The sequence below is a fragment of the Pholcus phalangioides genome, unplaced genomic scaffold, assembly GCF_987345545.1.
Source record: "Pholcus phalangioides strain wild (caught in Gottingen) unplaced genomic scaffold, Ppha-v1.0 ptg000017l_1, whole genome shotgun sequence".
Lineage (NCBI taxonomy): Eukaryota > Metazoa > Arthropoda > Arachnida > Araneae > Pholcidae > Pholcus > Pholcus phalangioides.
In genome coordinates, this window is record NW_028301610.1 from 58,430,094 (window position 1) to 58,444,453 (window position 14,360).

At 35.4% G+C, this 14,360-nt stretch overlaps 1 protein-coding gene across 1 annotated transcript in view; it reads right to left on the bottom strand.

Annotated features, from left to right (window-relative positions):
- Positions 1–277: 277 nt before the first annotated feature.
- LOC149074175 (microtubule-associated protein 1 light chain 3 alpha-like) overlaps positions 278–14,360 on the bottom strand; it is a 38,807-nt gene continuing 24,724 nt past the window's right edge. The window contains exons 4-5 of the mRNA XM_089246369.1: positions 1,387–1,560; positions 278–542 (exon numbers count right to left, since the gene is read on the bottom strand). Of these exons, the coding sequence (XP_089102495.1) occupies positions 1,401–1,560 (160 nt within the window). The 3' untranslated portion in view covers positions 278–542; positions 1,387–1,400. The remainder of the gene's footprint in view (positions 543–1,386; positions 1,561–14,360) is intronic.

A 14,360-nucleotide genomic window follows, 5' to 3' on the forward strand; every position in this document is an offset into this window, starting at 1 on the left:
GTCCGTTATCGAGAGGTTCTCTATAATGTCGTCTAAAAATTCATATATAATACATACCGGGATTTATATTAAACATTTTCCCTTTTGGTTTTGAAAATTTCATTGCCTTTGGCACAGCAACCCACCACGCTCGGATTTTTTAGATCCACATCTGAACAATTATTACATCAATCTCATTGACGTATCACAGAGTTGGAGAGTCTGAAAATTTTTTTCATTTTGTAGTAGTTTCGAAAATTCTCTATTTTTTTACATGAATTCAAGAAAGAAATCTTTATTCATCAGTAAAACTTTTTAATACAAAATGATTATGGAAACTTATTAAACTACATGCCATGTAATGGAAAACACAAAGGAATAAACCCTTGCTGGAAATGTACGTATTATGTTTACATAGTTACTGTTAAGATGACTATCACAGTGCCAGCAGCATCATCAAATAAAGAACGCCAGACCAAACGATCCACGTAAAGAACTCGGCTGTAGCAAAAATAAAGTTTTGCCTGCATCTTAAGTGTGTAGGGAGAATTCAATATGAATACCTGAAAAGAGACACCAGTCAGCATTAAATTTTCACTTAAATTGTTCCATACCAAACAGTGACGTATTTACAGGGGGGCTTAGTGGGCTACAGCCCAGGGTGGCAAATTTGAGGAATGAGTGGCCAAAAAAATTAAAATGGGAGAAGGGTGGAAAAATTTGTATAACCCTAAATAAATCTGCCTCTGCCGAGATAGTAAGGGACTAGGCCAGTGAGTGAGCGAAAGAGTGACTTACAGCGTGAACAAGCATGTGAATGAACAAAAGAGTGACCTACAGAGCGAGGGACCAGGTCAGTGTGTGGCCTAGAGGGTGTGCAATCATGCGAATGACCAAAAAAAAAACGACAGAGCATGTGTAAATGATAAAAAAAAGTGACCTATAAAGCAAGGAATCATGTCAGTGAGCGACCAAAAGAGTGGCCAAGAGCGTGTGCAAGTATGTAAGTGACCAAAAGTGTGCAAACATGCGAGAGGCCAAAACAGTGTACAAGCACGTGAATAATTAAAAGAGTGACTTAGAGTGTGTGTGAGCATGGGAGTGACCAAAAGAGTCAGAAGATTTGACCAAAAGAGTAATTTTGAGACACATGTACTTGCAAGAGTGGGGGTAGCCAAGCGGGTTATAGCACAGTGTGGTGGATTCGAGGAAAGAGTAATCAAGGAAATTTACTATAAATACAAATACAAGGCCACAACAGGCAAAATGCCCAACGAGGTGACTGAGAAAAACGGGAGAAGAGCGGCAAAATTTATGTAGCGCTCACAGGCGGCAAAACCATAAATGCGGCTCCGATACTGAATCGTGACAAAGAAGAAAATTTACCAAGAATTTTTAAAAACTTACGAATGGGACACGTTTCAGCCATACATTTCTTGCGCAGTGTATGTCACATAAAGGAATCCATCGTTATCTTTGTACTCCCAATACACCTCAGCAACAGTTCGAGAAAGACTCGTTATACATCGATTGTTGACAATCATATAGATGGCTTGCGTAGGCTTGAGCCTCATGCGATTTCTGAAAAAGAAGTTATTGGTCAAAAATTTTACCCGACATAATATAGTAGTCTCGATAATTCGAGTCTTGAGAGTTCAAAGTTCCGGATAATCCGAGGCGATGGGAATTTTTCGAAATTCCTTCTCACAACCTCACTGTTTTTTTGACAAGCAAGTGCTTTTTTTCATTTCTTCTTTTACGAATGCCAGCGATTTTAATTTGAAGCGCTCGGCCGAATAACGGTGATTGTTACAATTTTTCGAAATTGGTTTTTTGATCGAATTATTGCTTCCGCTACGCGTTCAAGTCAGCTCTTGAAGAAACCAGCATAGGTCGTTCGTTGCTATGCCATTTTAAACAGCTGCAATTGCGATTTCTATAAATGGAACAACGGTCTATGTCTCTCGTCATTGCGCCTCAGTTATCTTCTCAGACGGAATAACGATCTATGTTACTTTTAAGGCAAAAAAATTATATATTTTTTAAGCGATAACTTTCATCGCGTCTCCTCTGAAGCAGTGGTTCTCAACCTTTGGAAGCCCGCGACCCGGTTGATTTCTTTTTTGTTAGAGGAAAGCCCGGCCATACACGACTAATGGAAAATAAATGAGGAAAAATGAAACAGCAAATCCCTCACGGCCTGGTTTGACTGATGGCAGGGCCCAGCGGTTGAGAAACACTGCTCTAAAGTTTGAAAAAATGACATAGACCGGTGTCAGGCCGAACGAGTCATTTGACGAAAACTTCCAGGGCCTTCAGGCAAAATTTTTCACAGGCATTCGTACTAAAGTAATTTATAGTATAAAAAAAAACACAAAAAAAATCATTTTCGTATCGGCTTTCTAAGAGTGTGAACATAGTGCGTCCGTATTTCCGATTCTGGAAACTAGTGTCGTCTCCGATTGGTTAAAAACCCGAATTTCAAGCACCCTAAGGCTGGAGCCCTTGTTAAGGATTCATACTAGCAGAACTCTGCAGAATTCCGCAGAGTGAAAACCGAATTTGAGATGTAGCTAGCACAGCACGGACGATTTAAATGGTCCGATTTTACGTAGCCACAGCACGAAACCGGTTGCGGGGGCTCACCAAAGACTGGCCAACAGTCGCCAAGTGCTATGGCGTCAATAGCCATCGCTATCAGATGAAGCGGGAGAGGTCCAATTTCCAGCCCAATATAATATAATAATAAGAGAAAAGGGAAAAGGGGACTTGAGCCATTTAAATTGTAAAAAACATGCTCTTTCGCCTCCATCAACACTCCTTAATTTTATGGCCACTTACTTAAAGGGCCCCTTCAAAGTTTGCGTAATAGCCGCTCCGTATTCTTCTTTTCTCTCTCTCTCCCCTATATACTGAAGCCTATTGACCATTGTATTGCCACCTGCAGGCAATTGACTTTATTTCTGACTTTCTTGTTTCCTCTCCACTTTTCTTTTCCTTCTTTTTTTTGTACGACCCCCCCCACAGAAAACATCTTCCTCCCATATGCTTCGAAAGATCGTAGGGGGTGAACCTTGACCAATGATGTCAATTTTAATACTATTTGTACCTACGTAATCCTCATCACCCAATGGAAGGATCTTTCTTTGAAGCCGGACTACCAATTAGAAATAGGGGGTTGGTACCCCTCAAAACTTTACTTTTTGGAATCTTTGAAAATTTAAAGCAGATTGATTAGTGCAAGCTAGAAATCAAGTTGAAAAAAAATGTAGTTTTTTCTGTTTAAACACATTTGAACTGTAGCATCAGGAGCGGCGATCATCCGTGATGAAAGGGATGGAGGAAAAGGTAGGAAAGAAATTCTTACCACAATTCTAGTAAATTATAGACGTTTAGTTAAGATCTAAATTAGGAGGAATTAACCGGGGGCAGAGATGGTGAAATTAGGTATAAAAAGTGATTAAAAGAGAGATATTCCAACATCAAGTTAAAATTATTATAATTGAACATACAGTATTTTGTTTATGTATTATGCAGAATTTGATATCGTGGAAATGGATTTTTCTAATTGACTTTAATTTTGTGTAAATATAACTCATTCTTTTCATATGACCATTTGATTAAATATTAAAAGCTAATGAAATTTAACTGATTCCTTCTTTTCATTTTCATGAGTCATCGGTTTTTTCTAAATGTATATTGGACCACTAGGAGCCTGGGTTAATCTGATAATTACATATATATATATTCTTCCAGTGGTTCGATATAACAATGGTGCCGTGACCAGGATGATGATGAAAAGATGAAAGAAAAAAAAATGAAATTATAAAAGGAAAATTGAACGTATAGAAAAAAAATGAAAGTATAGAGAAAAAAAAAAGGGGGAAATGAAAGTATACAAAAAAGACAAAAACAAAATAAGGATGAAAAAAATGAAATTAAGGAAAAAATGAAATTATGAAAGAAGAAAAAATGGAAGCGAAGAGAAAAAAAAAAAAATTTTGTCAAAATGTTGAAAATGTGCATGAGGAACAAAAGTATTAATGTTGTACACTTATGAATGCAAGTACTTTCATGTTAATATCCACATATAGCATATATGCAATTTTGTGTTAAGAATACAACATACTGCGTATTAGTGTAGTATAATTTGATGTTGGAATCTATAATCCCTCAGAGTTATTAGGGTTTTAATATTTATATTGAGCATTTAAACAAGTTTAATTTGGGAATGATTATAAATGATCGCTGTGGTATGATTTTTTCTTTCTCTGCCAAATGTTTTATATTCTATGTTTCTATATTCCTTCAAAGTTCATAATTCATAAGTGAAATGTGCCCGTACTCTCAGGACACCGCTCACAAATTTCAATTAACTCTGCTTAGAGGAGACAGTTATCAACTGTTTCAAACTCGCCGTTCGAACGATGCAAATTCCTTTTCAGCAGACAACGACATCGATCACTCAGACTCGTTGATGCGATGGTTCACCGAGTAATGTGGCAGTGATATCTTCAAGCAAAGAAATTTGCTAACTTCACTAATGTGTTCAAAACTTCACATTGAACTGCCGTTTCCAGACACCATACACTGAAATTGTTTACGTGCAATTTCTCTTGGATACGCCTACGGAACGAGATGCATCGCCGGTGTCGCACTTTGGTTGTCCTCAGTCGTCTGTGTAACAAATAGTGTTCGGGACTGACTACACGTCTGAACACGAACGAACGGTCGAATAATTCGTTTTGTAATATTTTAGTTAAATAATTTTCGCTTCGACAGTACTCCAGCGTCGTCCTCTATTCAGTGACTGACATGTGAAAAGAACAAACACATTCGACGCTCTCTACGATACACATTCGCTGCAAAGTGCAACCCACGCTGAACATCATGAGGACTGATTCCTGACATTGGGTCTAGTCACGACCACCTAGATAACCGGCCTCTGCACACGTGATCAGGAATGCTGTGACGTCAGCAAGAGTAGTGCTATCGTTCCTCCATGACCCTACTCAGCGAAGCACGATTGAACGTGTTTGTTTGTTCTTCATCTCTGCTTCGCACGTGTTTTTATAATTTTATTTTAACTCTCAGTTTTTTCGAATTTGTATTTTTATATATTTCTCATGCCGTTCACGATAGTCGTGCCGAATTATAAATTAAACTGACGGAATGATCCAAAAGTCTCCGTGCTCAGATGCCGAGAAATAGCATGCCATCGAAAGGTTTTCGAAATTACCAGCAATAGTAAGGTAAGAACGTTCTTGTATTATTTATTGAAATTTTCTTGAATTTTTCTGGTTATAAGAGCATTAGTCCACTAGTTTTATGATAATGTTGAAGGCTATTCCATGTCGAAATTTAATCATGAAGTGCAAAATCGCTGATTTTTTTGATATAATATATCAATATGGTATATATTTTTTTTCCGCATCAACAAACTTCGATACAAATGAAAGTTTAACTTTTTTTTTTCTGTTGCTGTTTTGTTAATCTAACTCCAATAATATAGACAAAAAATTAAGTAATATGCTCTATACACAAATACTGTACCTCATCTGTTCAATTTTGAACACAGTTTAAAAACTGATCATTCATTGAACAGATGAGGTACAGTATTTGTGTTTAGAGCATATTACTTAATTTTTTGTCTATTTGAACAATTTTTCTTATTTTATCTTTTCATAATTTTAAAAAGTTAACATTAGTTCAATTTCTTACTGGCAATGAACTCAATGAAAATTAGGCATGCATTAATTAACGTAGAATTGTTCACCTTGGGAATTTTTTTTCCTTTCTTAATTTCTAATTTTTTTTTAAAAACTTAATCATTATGAAAATTTGTCATATACTTTTAACATTGTGAGTATTATGAAAGTTTTACCTTTTTTTATGCTTAGATATTTTCAAAAATATTTTTTAGAAAACTTATTGTCTCAAGATGTACCTACAAGTAGGAAATCTTTTGATAGTAGAGAGAAAAAAAATTGTAATCATAAAATAAAATTATATCAAATTTTATTTTTTCAAAATTTTTATTTTCAAAATAAATTGATTTAATGCCATAAATTTTTATAAGGGCTCTTCTCTCTCATTTTACAGGTATGTAAACCACATTTCAAGCCAGATTCTCAACAAGCCATTATGAACCCTGAGGAAGCGTTCCTGATTTCATTATCTGCTCAGCACCAAACACGGTCATGACAACATTATCTATCCTCCATCAACGAATTCAACAAGCTTCCTGATCGGCAAATCTACGGATACAGTAAGGTCTCGAGAAACTGTCTCAATGATGTACCACTGTTGAATCACTTCGACCATCGGTGATGCCTTTCAAAGATCAAATGTAATACTCTGACAGTTTGCTTGAATTTTACTACCAATTTGCCAGAGATAGTTGTGTAGTCACGCTGTGAAGACTTCCAAGAGCCTTTAGAAACAGACTTAAGATAATTGCGTTTCTCTTGTAACTCTGTACGTAATAATTACAACAATTATTGCAGGGTAGGAGTATGTTCGTGATTGATAGGATGCCAGGGAGTTGCTGTTTCATATCCATCGAGTCAGGTCACAAATTTTTTTACTATGGTCAATTCAGATGGTTCTTCCATGTGTTTTTGTACACTGGGACTCTCGCGTTTCACTGTTCCACACTTCAAAACAAGCCAGAGAGAAAAAGGATATGAAACCGGTAGGAGTTTGAAATGTGTATATGCAATTTATTGATTGAAAGGGAAATTTTTCTATCAGAAAGATGTGAAAAACATTTATGGATAACACTCTGAGGTCATGTATATGAGTACGTATGTTTTATTACTGATGCATTCTCAAATAATTTCTATAAAAAAATGACTTGTGATGAATTTGAAACAGAAAGGAAAAAATGCCAAGTGAAAGGTAATAGACAAATACAAAAACTTTCTAAATATTCGAAGAGGTGACCAACGATGAAGGTAAACAATAAGGAAAAGCCATGAATTTCTAATGTTTTATGAAAATTTTCAGACTTTGAGTGAGGAACTCCGTTTCAGAGTAAGAAAAAAATCATGACCCCCTAAAAGTCATGAAAAAAAAAAATCAATGCTTTCGCTTGAATCATAGCTTTGCCTTTATCGTTGGTTTCTTTTCAATTATGCCTATCAGGCAAAGGATTATTACTTGTTCATACTTTCCAAGTAGGTTTTTTTTTTAATATGGTGCAGATATAATTCGGAACAGTCTGTTACGACAAAAATGATTTTAAAAAATAATCGTTAAATGCAAGCATGTCTTCATATAACATTACTGTGATTTGGGAAGGAGACATCAACCTCCAATTTTATTCACTAACTTGTTTTTTTGTATCGCAACATGAGTATTTTAAAGCGTTAAATTTAGTACAGTGCAATTTTGATAACTCGCCGTTTATTATTTATATGGTTGCCACTATATTCGATTCATTGGGGAAAATATTTCAATTTGATACATGAGAACCATATCCCACTCAAGTCGACTACAATTTAAACTGCATTACCGTAACTTATACTCAGAAATCACCCATGCGTTGATCAGTTCAAAAAATTTTGCGTCATTACTCTCGTATGTGAAAAATTGTATTTTTCATTGTTTCTGCTATTTCTTTATTAATATTCGTCAAATTCTCTCCACTCCTTTCAGTAGGGTTACTTCCCGTTATTTCTCTGTTTGGAACCTGAAAACTCAACCCGTTTGATATGACAGCCACAGCTGTGAATGATTTTTGAGTGTGAGAGAAGACACTAGAAAGCTAAATTGATATGTTTTAAATGAGGGGAGGAAATTTATCTGTTTGGTCAATTGCAACGCTCATTCACAAATAACAACTTCCAACAATTAAAATATATGCCCCTTCCACCTAAAATTTGAGATTCCCAATACAAAAACTTTTTGTAGGAAATTGCAGATATGAAAATTTTTTTATGAATTTGTGAATATCTAGAATTATGTGTGTGTGTTCAACAATATTACATACATAAAAAGTTTTTAAAAATTGAAGCAAAATGAAATAAAATTCGCTAACTTGACATCTGCTTAAGTCAACATAATTATTTTTCGATAGTCTTTGGGTTTCAAGTTATCGGGGTTCCATAGTGTCTTACTTGGTACACGCCACAGATGATCACAAAAAATATATTTATTTTTGACTGTACTGTTTACTCATAACCACCAACTTATATTAAAATCAGAATTGCGTATTTTTGAAATCAAAATATATTTGAAATTACTGAAAATCATTGAAAAATCAAGTTATTGAAATCATTTATCAAATGTGTATTTTTCAATTTATTACATGTGTGGACGGATTTGTTTTTCCTACATCAATGAAAGGATGTGATATTCATGTAAAATAAAGTTGTGTCAATATTTTTTGAAACATGTAAATAAACTTTTCCAATTTGACATTATTATGGTGTCTTTTATTGCTATCAAATAATATTTAGGAGTAAAAAAGATACAAGGCTTTTTTTTTCTCATTCATCAGTTCAAAAATCAGAAGTTTCAAGATATTTCTGCAAAGGTTTAATTTTAGGAACACTCGATTTTTTTAAAAAAAAAAAAAGTCTCATATTTATAGAAATAATACTGTACAGAATGATTGGGTTTTTTCTTTTTCAAATAGAAAAAAAAAATTAAGGAATTAGATGACTCTCTCTCTCTACAATGAGAGAGATCTATGAAATCATTGTTTAGTTTTAAAAGTGAATAGTGCAGTGCATAACTAATGGGAAAGGGCAAAAGAATTTTTTTAAATGGGTCATTAATGTTTGTGTATATAGTTGAAAAAATTATCGATGTCTTTTAAGAAAATTTCCCGACTGGCTACGTGATTCAAATTCTTCAGGGAGAAAAAAAAACTTCAAAAAATATCGTCGCCGTATCTGATCAGATCGTTAGGCTTAAGGAGGCGGAGGTTTAGCACTACTTCCAGTGACGTCACAACGCTATGCAAAGGCCGGTTATCTAGGTGGTCGTGGTCTAGTGCGGATTGAGCCACGACAAGCCAATTTGTTTCCTGTACAGCTGGATTTTGAAAATGTACACTTTCGAACTAATAACTCTCGAGGCACTGAACAAGTACGTTGAAGTTCAGAGTAATGAATGTGCTGTAACTTATCTCGAATCAATGCGCAGCATTTTCAGGGAAACATGTTCTGCGACACTTAATGTTACATTTATTTCAGTGATAAATGCAACAGTGATTTTCTTGTTGCTATGTCTAAACGTATTATTGATATATTTTTGTGACGTTATCCGAAGAAATTATATGTATCTTCGCTATTCCGAAAAAAAGAAAAAAAAAAAAAAAAAAAAGTACTTCCGATAAATCATCGAAAGGGATGATACGTAATCTACGTTATGAATTCATGAAATTTTAAAAGCTTCTGTGTATTTCATGCTCAGTGATTTTTGCAAAGATCTTTGGTATATTATTTTATTTCTGCTTATATTATCTATCTGCAATTCACTTACGACAATATCGAAGCACATGTATATATCTACAACACATAATGTATATTCACTTCTAAGTATTATATTACATATATATATATTTTTCTTTTCGCATATGTATATCTAGGTACGAGTATTCTTTTCAATGCATTCCTACATTGCTTACCTTTGTGTCAAGTGATGTACATTTGTACATACCAGGTTTTCATTCATGTTTTGAAGAGCAAACATAATTTTATTGCCAGTATTGTAATCTCCCGACTTATATTTTCTTTTTTTTTCGTTTTTTTTTTTTCTTTTTCCGCAAGATGGATGTGCATTGCTATGGCGTCAATAGCCATCGCTATCAGATGAAGCGGGAGAGGTCCAATTTCCAGCCCAATATAATATAATAATAAGAGAAAAGGGAAAAGGGGACTTGAGCCATTTAAATTGTAAAAAACATGCTCTTTCGCCTCCATCAACACTCCTTAATTTTATGGCCACTTACTTAAAGGGCCCCTTCAAAGTTTGCGTAATAGCCGCTCCGTATTCTTCTTTTCTCTCTCTCTCCCCTATATACTGAAGCCTATTGACCATTGTATTGCCACCTGCAGGCAATTGACTTTATTTCTGACTTTCTTGTTTCCTCTCCACTTTTCTTTTCCTTCTTTTTTTTGTACGACCCCCCCCACAGAAAACATCTTCCTCCCATATGCTTCGAAAGATCGTAGGGGGTGAACCTTGACCAATGATGTCAATTTTAATACTATTTGTACCTACGTAATCCTCATCACCCAATGGAAGGATCTTTCTTTGAAGCCGGACTACCAATTAGAAATAGGGGGTTGGTACCCCTCAAAACTTTACTTTTTGGAATCTTTGAAAATTTAAAGCAGATTGATTAGTGCAAGCTAGAAATCAAGTTGAAAAAAAATGTAGTTTTTTCTGTTTAAACACATTTGAACTGTAGCATCAGGAGCGGCGATCATCCGTGATGAAAGGGATGGAGGAAAAGGTAGGAAAGAAATTCTTACCACAATTCTAGTAAATTATAGACGTTTAGTTAAGATCTAAATTAGGAGGAATTAACCGGGGGCAGAGATGGTGAAATTAGGTATAAAAAGTGATTAAAAGAGAGATATTCCAACATCAAGTTAAAATTATTATAATTGAACATACAGTATTTTGTTTATGTATTATGCAGAATTTGATATCGTGGAAATGGATTTTTCTAATTGACTTTAATTTTGTGTAAATATAACTCATTCTTTTCATATGACCATTTGATTAAATATTAAAAGCTAATGAAATTTAACTGATTCCTTCTTTTCATTTTCATGAGTCATCGGTTTTTTCTAAATGTATATTGGACCACTAGGAGCCTGGGTTAATCTGATAATTACATATATATATATTCTTCCAGTGGTTCGATATAACACAAGTGCGAAGACCGTGCAAGATAATGACTTGACTCTCCGGACCGTAGCAGAATGCTCAATCAACGTGTTGTGTGCGATTCGAAGCTAATATGTTTTATATCATATCTTAATATATATTATCATAAAAGAAATATCCTAAAAGGAAATTATGTAGAAGAAAGTAATACATTATATAGCAGAAAGATCATGTGTTCGGTCTATGATACATCAAAAGAGCTTTGCCGAGCTTTTTGCGCTGCGGAATTCTGGACATCTCTGCTGGTGTGGAACCGGCTTTGGCTTTTGTTATAAAGAGGACAGGCTGCCCTAATCTAATGAAATAAGGCGGTGAATCAAGAACTAAAAACGAAAGAGCAAATACGAATTCGTAGGTCTCAAGACATTTGCACCAGGTAAGAATAAGTGCCCGACGGCCCAGGGATGGACCTTCTATTTTCTTAATTTTTTACTACACGTTATACACGACATATTTAACATAAAATAAAAAGGGAGGTGGTTCTCCCCTGAAAATTGTTGTCAAATCGGATTATCAAGACTACTGCAGGAGTCTTCAACCTTTGATCTATGGCGGGCCAAATCGAAAATTTCCATTTTGTTTTTTTCATAAAAATTCTGATAAGTTATTAATCTCAGAATTAATTTAATCAATTTTAATATAAAATCATTTTAAATGATTATTTCGGTAATTCTGAATTTCTTCTCAATATATATCTTGAAATCATTTCTTTCAATAATTATGCATTTACTCTTTTATTGATTGTGAAATAATTTCTATCAGAAATTATAAGTCAATAAGAAATAATTTCACAAGTTATTTTTTTCACTAACTCTGAAATTCCTTGTTTCAAAAATTCTAAACTTATTTCTTTCATTAATCCAGAATTTTCATCAATTTGTGTCAGAGTTCTTTCCCCAATTCCGAAATTATTTCTTTTACGAATTCGAAAATTACTTTTATGAATTCTAGAATTAATCGTTTCTCAACCATTTCCCGAATATGATGGCGGGCCACCGCAAAAAGCTCCGAGGTCAAATGTGGCCCGCGGGCCATGCGCTGAAGACCCCTGCTTTACTGTAATACACACATCACTCTCGCATCCATAAAAATGATCAGATGTGTCATCAAAACGTGTCTAGCAATTGACAATAGGCATTTGCCGGTTTCCGTGTGACGGGTCTTGCTGGAGAAACACTCAAAATATTACACGCTAACACCTGTTGCGTTTATTGTGTCATGTTGTAAAAATGCAATCACTTCCTCGAATTCACTGCATGTGCAATCTACGACTACTACGAGTTTATTAGTCACGGGTAAAAGGAAAAAAAATGTTTCGAGCTCAACAAACGGAATATTTCTCGGCAGACGCCTTGGCTCCATATAAAAGTCAATGCCTTATATACGAGGTGAATACTAAAGTCCATTTCAGCTCAAACAACCGTGAACCGTTGGGTATAAAAACATACTTTCAATTAGAAAAAGTATTCAAACAACGTGCCTATTCTAGACCAGTTGTTACCCGCGGCTTCGCTCGCGCGAATTTGGTAATCCGAAAATTCTTCCTCGAGACCCGTTTAGGGAGTGAATTTTGAGAAATTCCTTCTTAGCGAGTCTTTGCATCATAAAATGAAGATACTGACCAAATTTCAATTTATAGTTCCAGTGGTTTTCACTCGGCATGATTTCCCTATAAGCCCCGTTCACATGTGCAAGATTAGGGGTCGCTTTGGTGGTAATTACCGGCATGACAACTTTTTTCCCCTCGTAGGGAAGAAAAAGGTGGGAGAGAAGCTCATCAAAAAAAGCCCATTTTTCTTGGGGTGGATTAGAGGTCGACACCGACCTTCTCTCCCATAATCCTTTGTGCCGCGAAAACTGCTATAAGCTCCTTCGTCAACCATCTTGAATCAAGCACTTCCGTTCAACCTACGTAACCAGTGACGACTTCCGGAAAGAAGAGGGGGGGATTACCGGCATAAACTTAACGTCATGTGAACGGTTTGTAGCGAAAATCCCCGTTACCGGGAACTTCCCGGGATGTTTTATTGTACATGTGAACGGTGCTATACATAGCATTTAAATCCTCTTATGACCCCCTTGAGGGTCGAATTTTGAAAAACCCCTTCTTAAGCTCCGTTCACATGTGCAAGATTGGGGGTCGCTTTGGTGATAATTACCGGCATGACAACTTTTTTTCCCTCGTAGGGAAGAAAAAGGTGGGAGAGAAGCTCATCAAAAAAGCCCATCTTTCTTGGGGTGGATTGGTGGTCGACACCGATCTTCTCTCCTAGAATCCTTTGCTCCGCGAAAACTACTATAAGCTCCTTCGTCAGCCATCTTGAATCAATCACGTCCGTTCAACCTACGTAACCAGTGACGACTTCCGGAAAGAAGAGGGGGGGGGGATTACCGGCATAAACTTAACGTCATGTGAACGGTTTGTAGCAAAAATCCCCGTTACCGTGAACTTCCCGGGATGTTTTACTGCACATGTGAACCGGGCTATAGCGAGTCTTTACTTCATATTCATAAGTCTAGTGGTTTCGGCTCGACGATAGTCAATCAGTCAGGACATGTCATTATATATATATATGTCATTTATTTCACTACGGGCCGTATATGTATGTAGATATAAGACATGGACCGCATAAGAAATCAGATTTTATAACTCCTAATTACAGTGGACGCTTGTTATGACGATTAATTATTATTATTAATAATATTAATTATTATTATTAATAATATTAATTATTAATATTAATAATAATAAAAAATACAAATTTGTAAGATTTTCTGCGAAACAATACTATTTATATTTATTATATTTTTTGCATCCGTCACCAAAAGCAACTCGGCATATTTAATTTCTTCACAAGTTTCACTCTTTCACAGATCTAGATTTTTTTGGTCGAAATTTTCATTTTACGTTCAAGAGAGAAGGGGGGGGGGCTTTTCTTTTTTTCAGAAATTAAGAAAAACTGCTTCCACGCAGCCACTAGGAAGCAAGATACCACAACCAAAAGAAATTCTACTGGAAATGAAAGAACGAACTCATATATTGTATTTGTTTCTCACCAGCAGCCCAATTGCAAATGCCTGGGAACGAAGCACTAACACACAATGGGAAAACTCGGAAGGAACATGTATGCGAAGTAGTATGGTTTGTACATCTAGTATAGTTGCCTTTCGACAAATGTAAATTTTGTTTATGGCTCGCCGCAGTTCTCAAAAACTTACAATAAACCATTTTAGAACCCACTTTAAAGGGATCATCAGCTTGCTGAATGTTTATGTATCCGTTTTATAATCATACTAAAAATTATGGCTTTTCTGGCGATAATATTCGTGAAAATATTCATTTCAGTGACATCTTTTGTTACCTACAAAAAAAATTGAAATCCTATTGACAGGAATGAAATTTTTACTGCGTTTCGGGGTTCCAGTTAAAATGAAAACGCCGTGTAATTGATGTTGTGCGTCTGATAAATTAA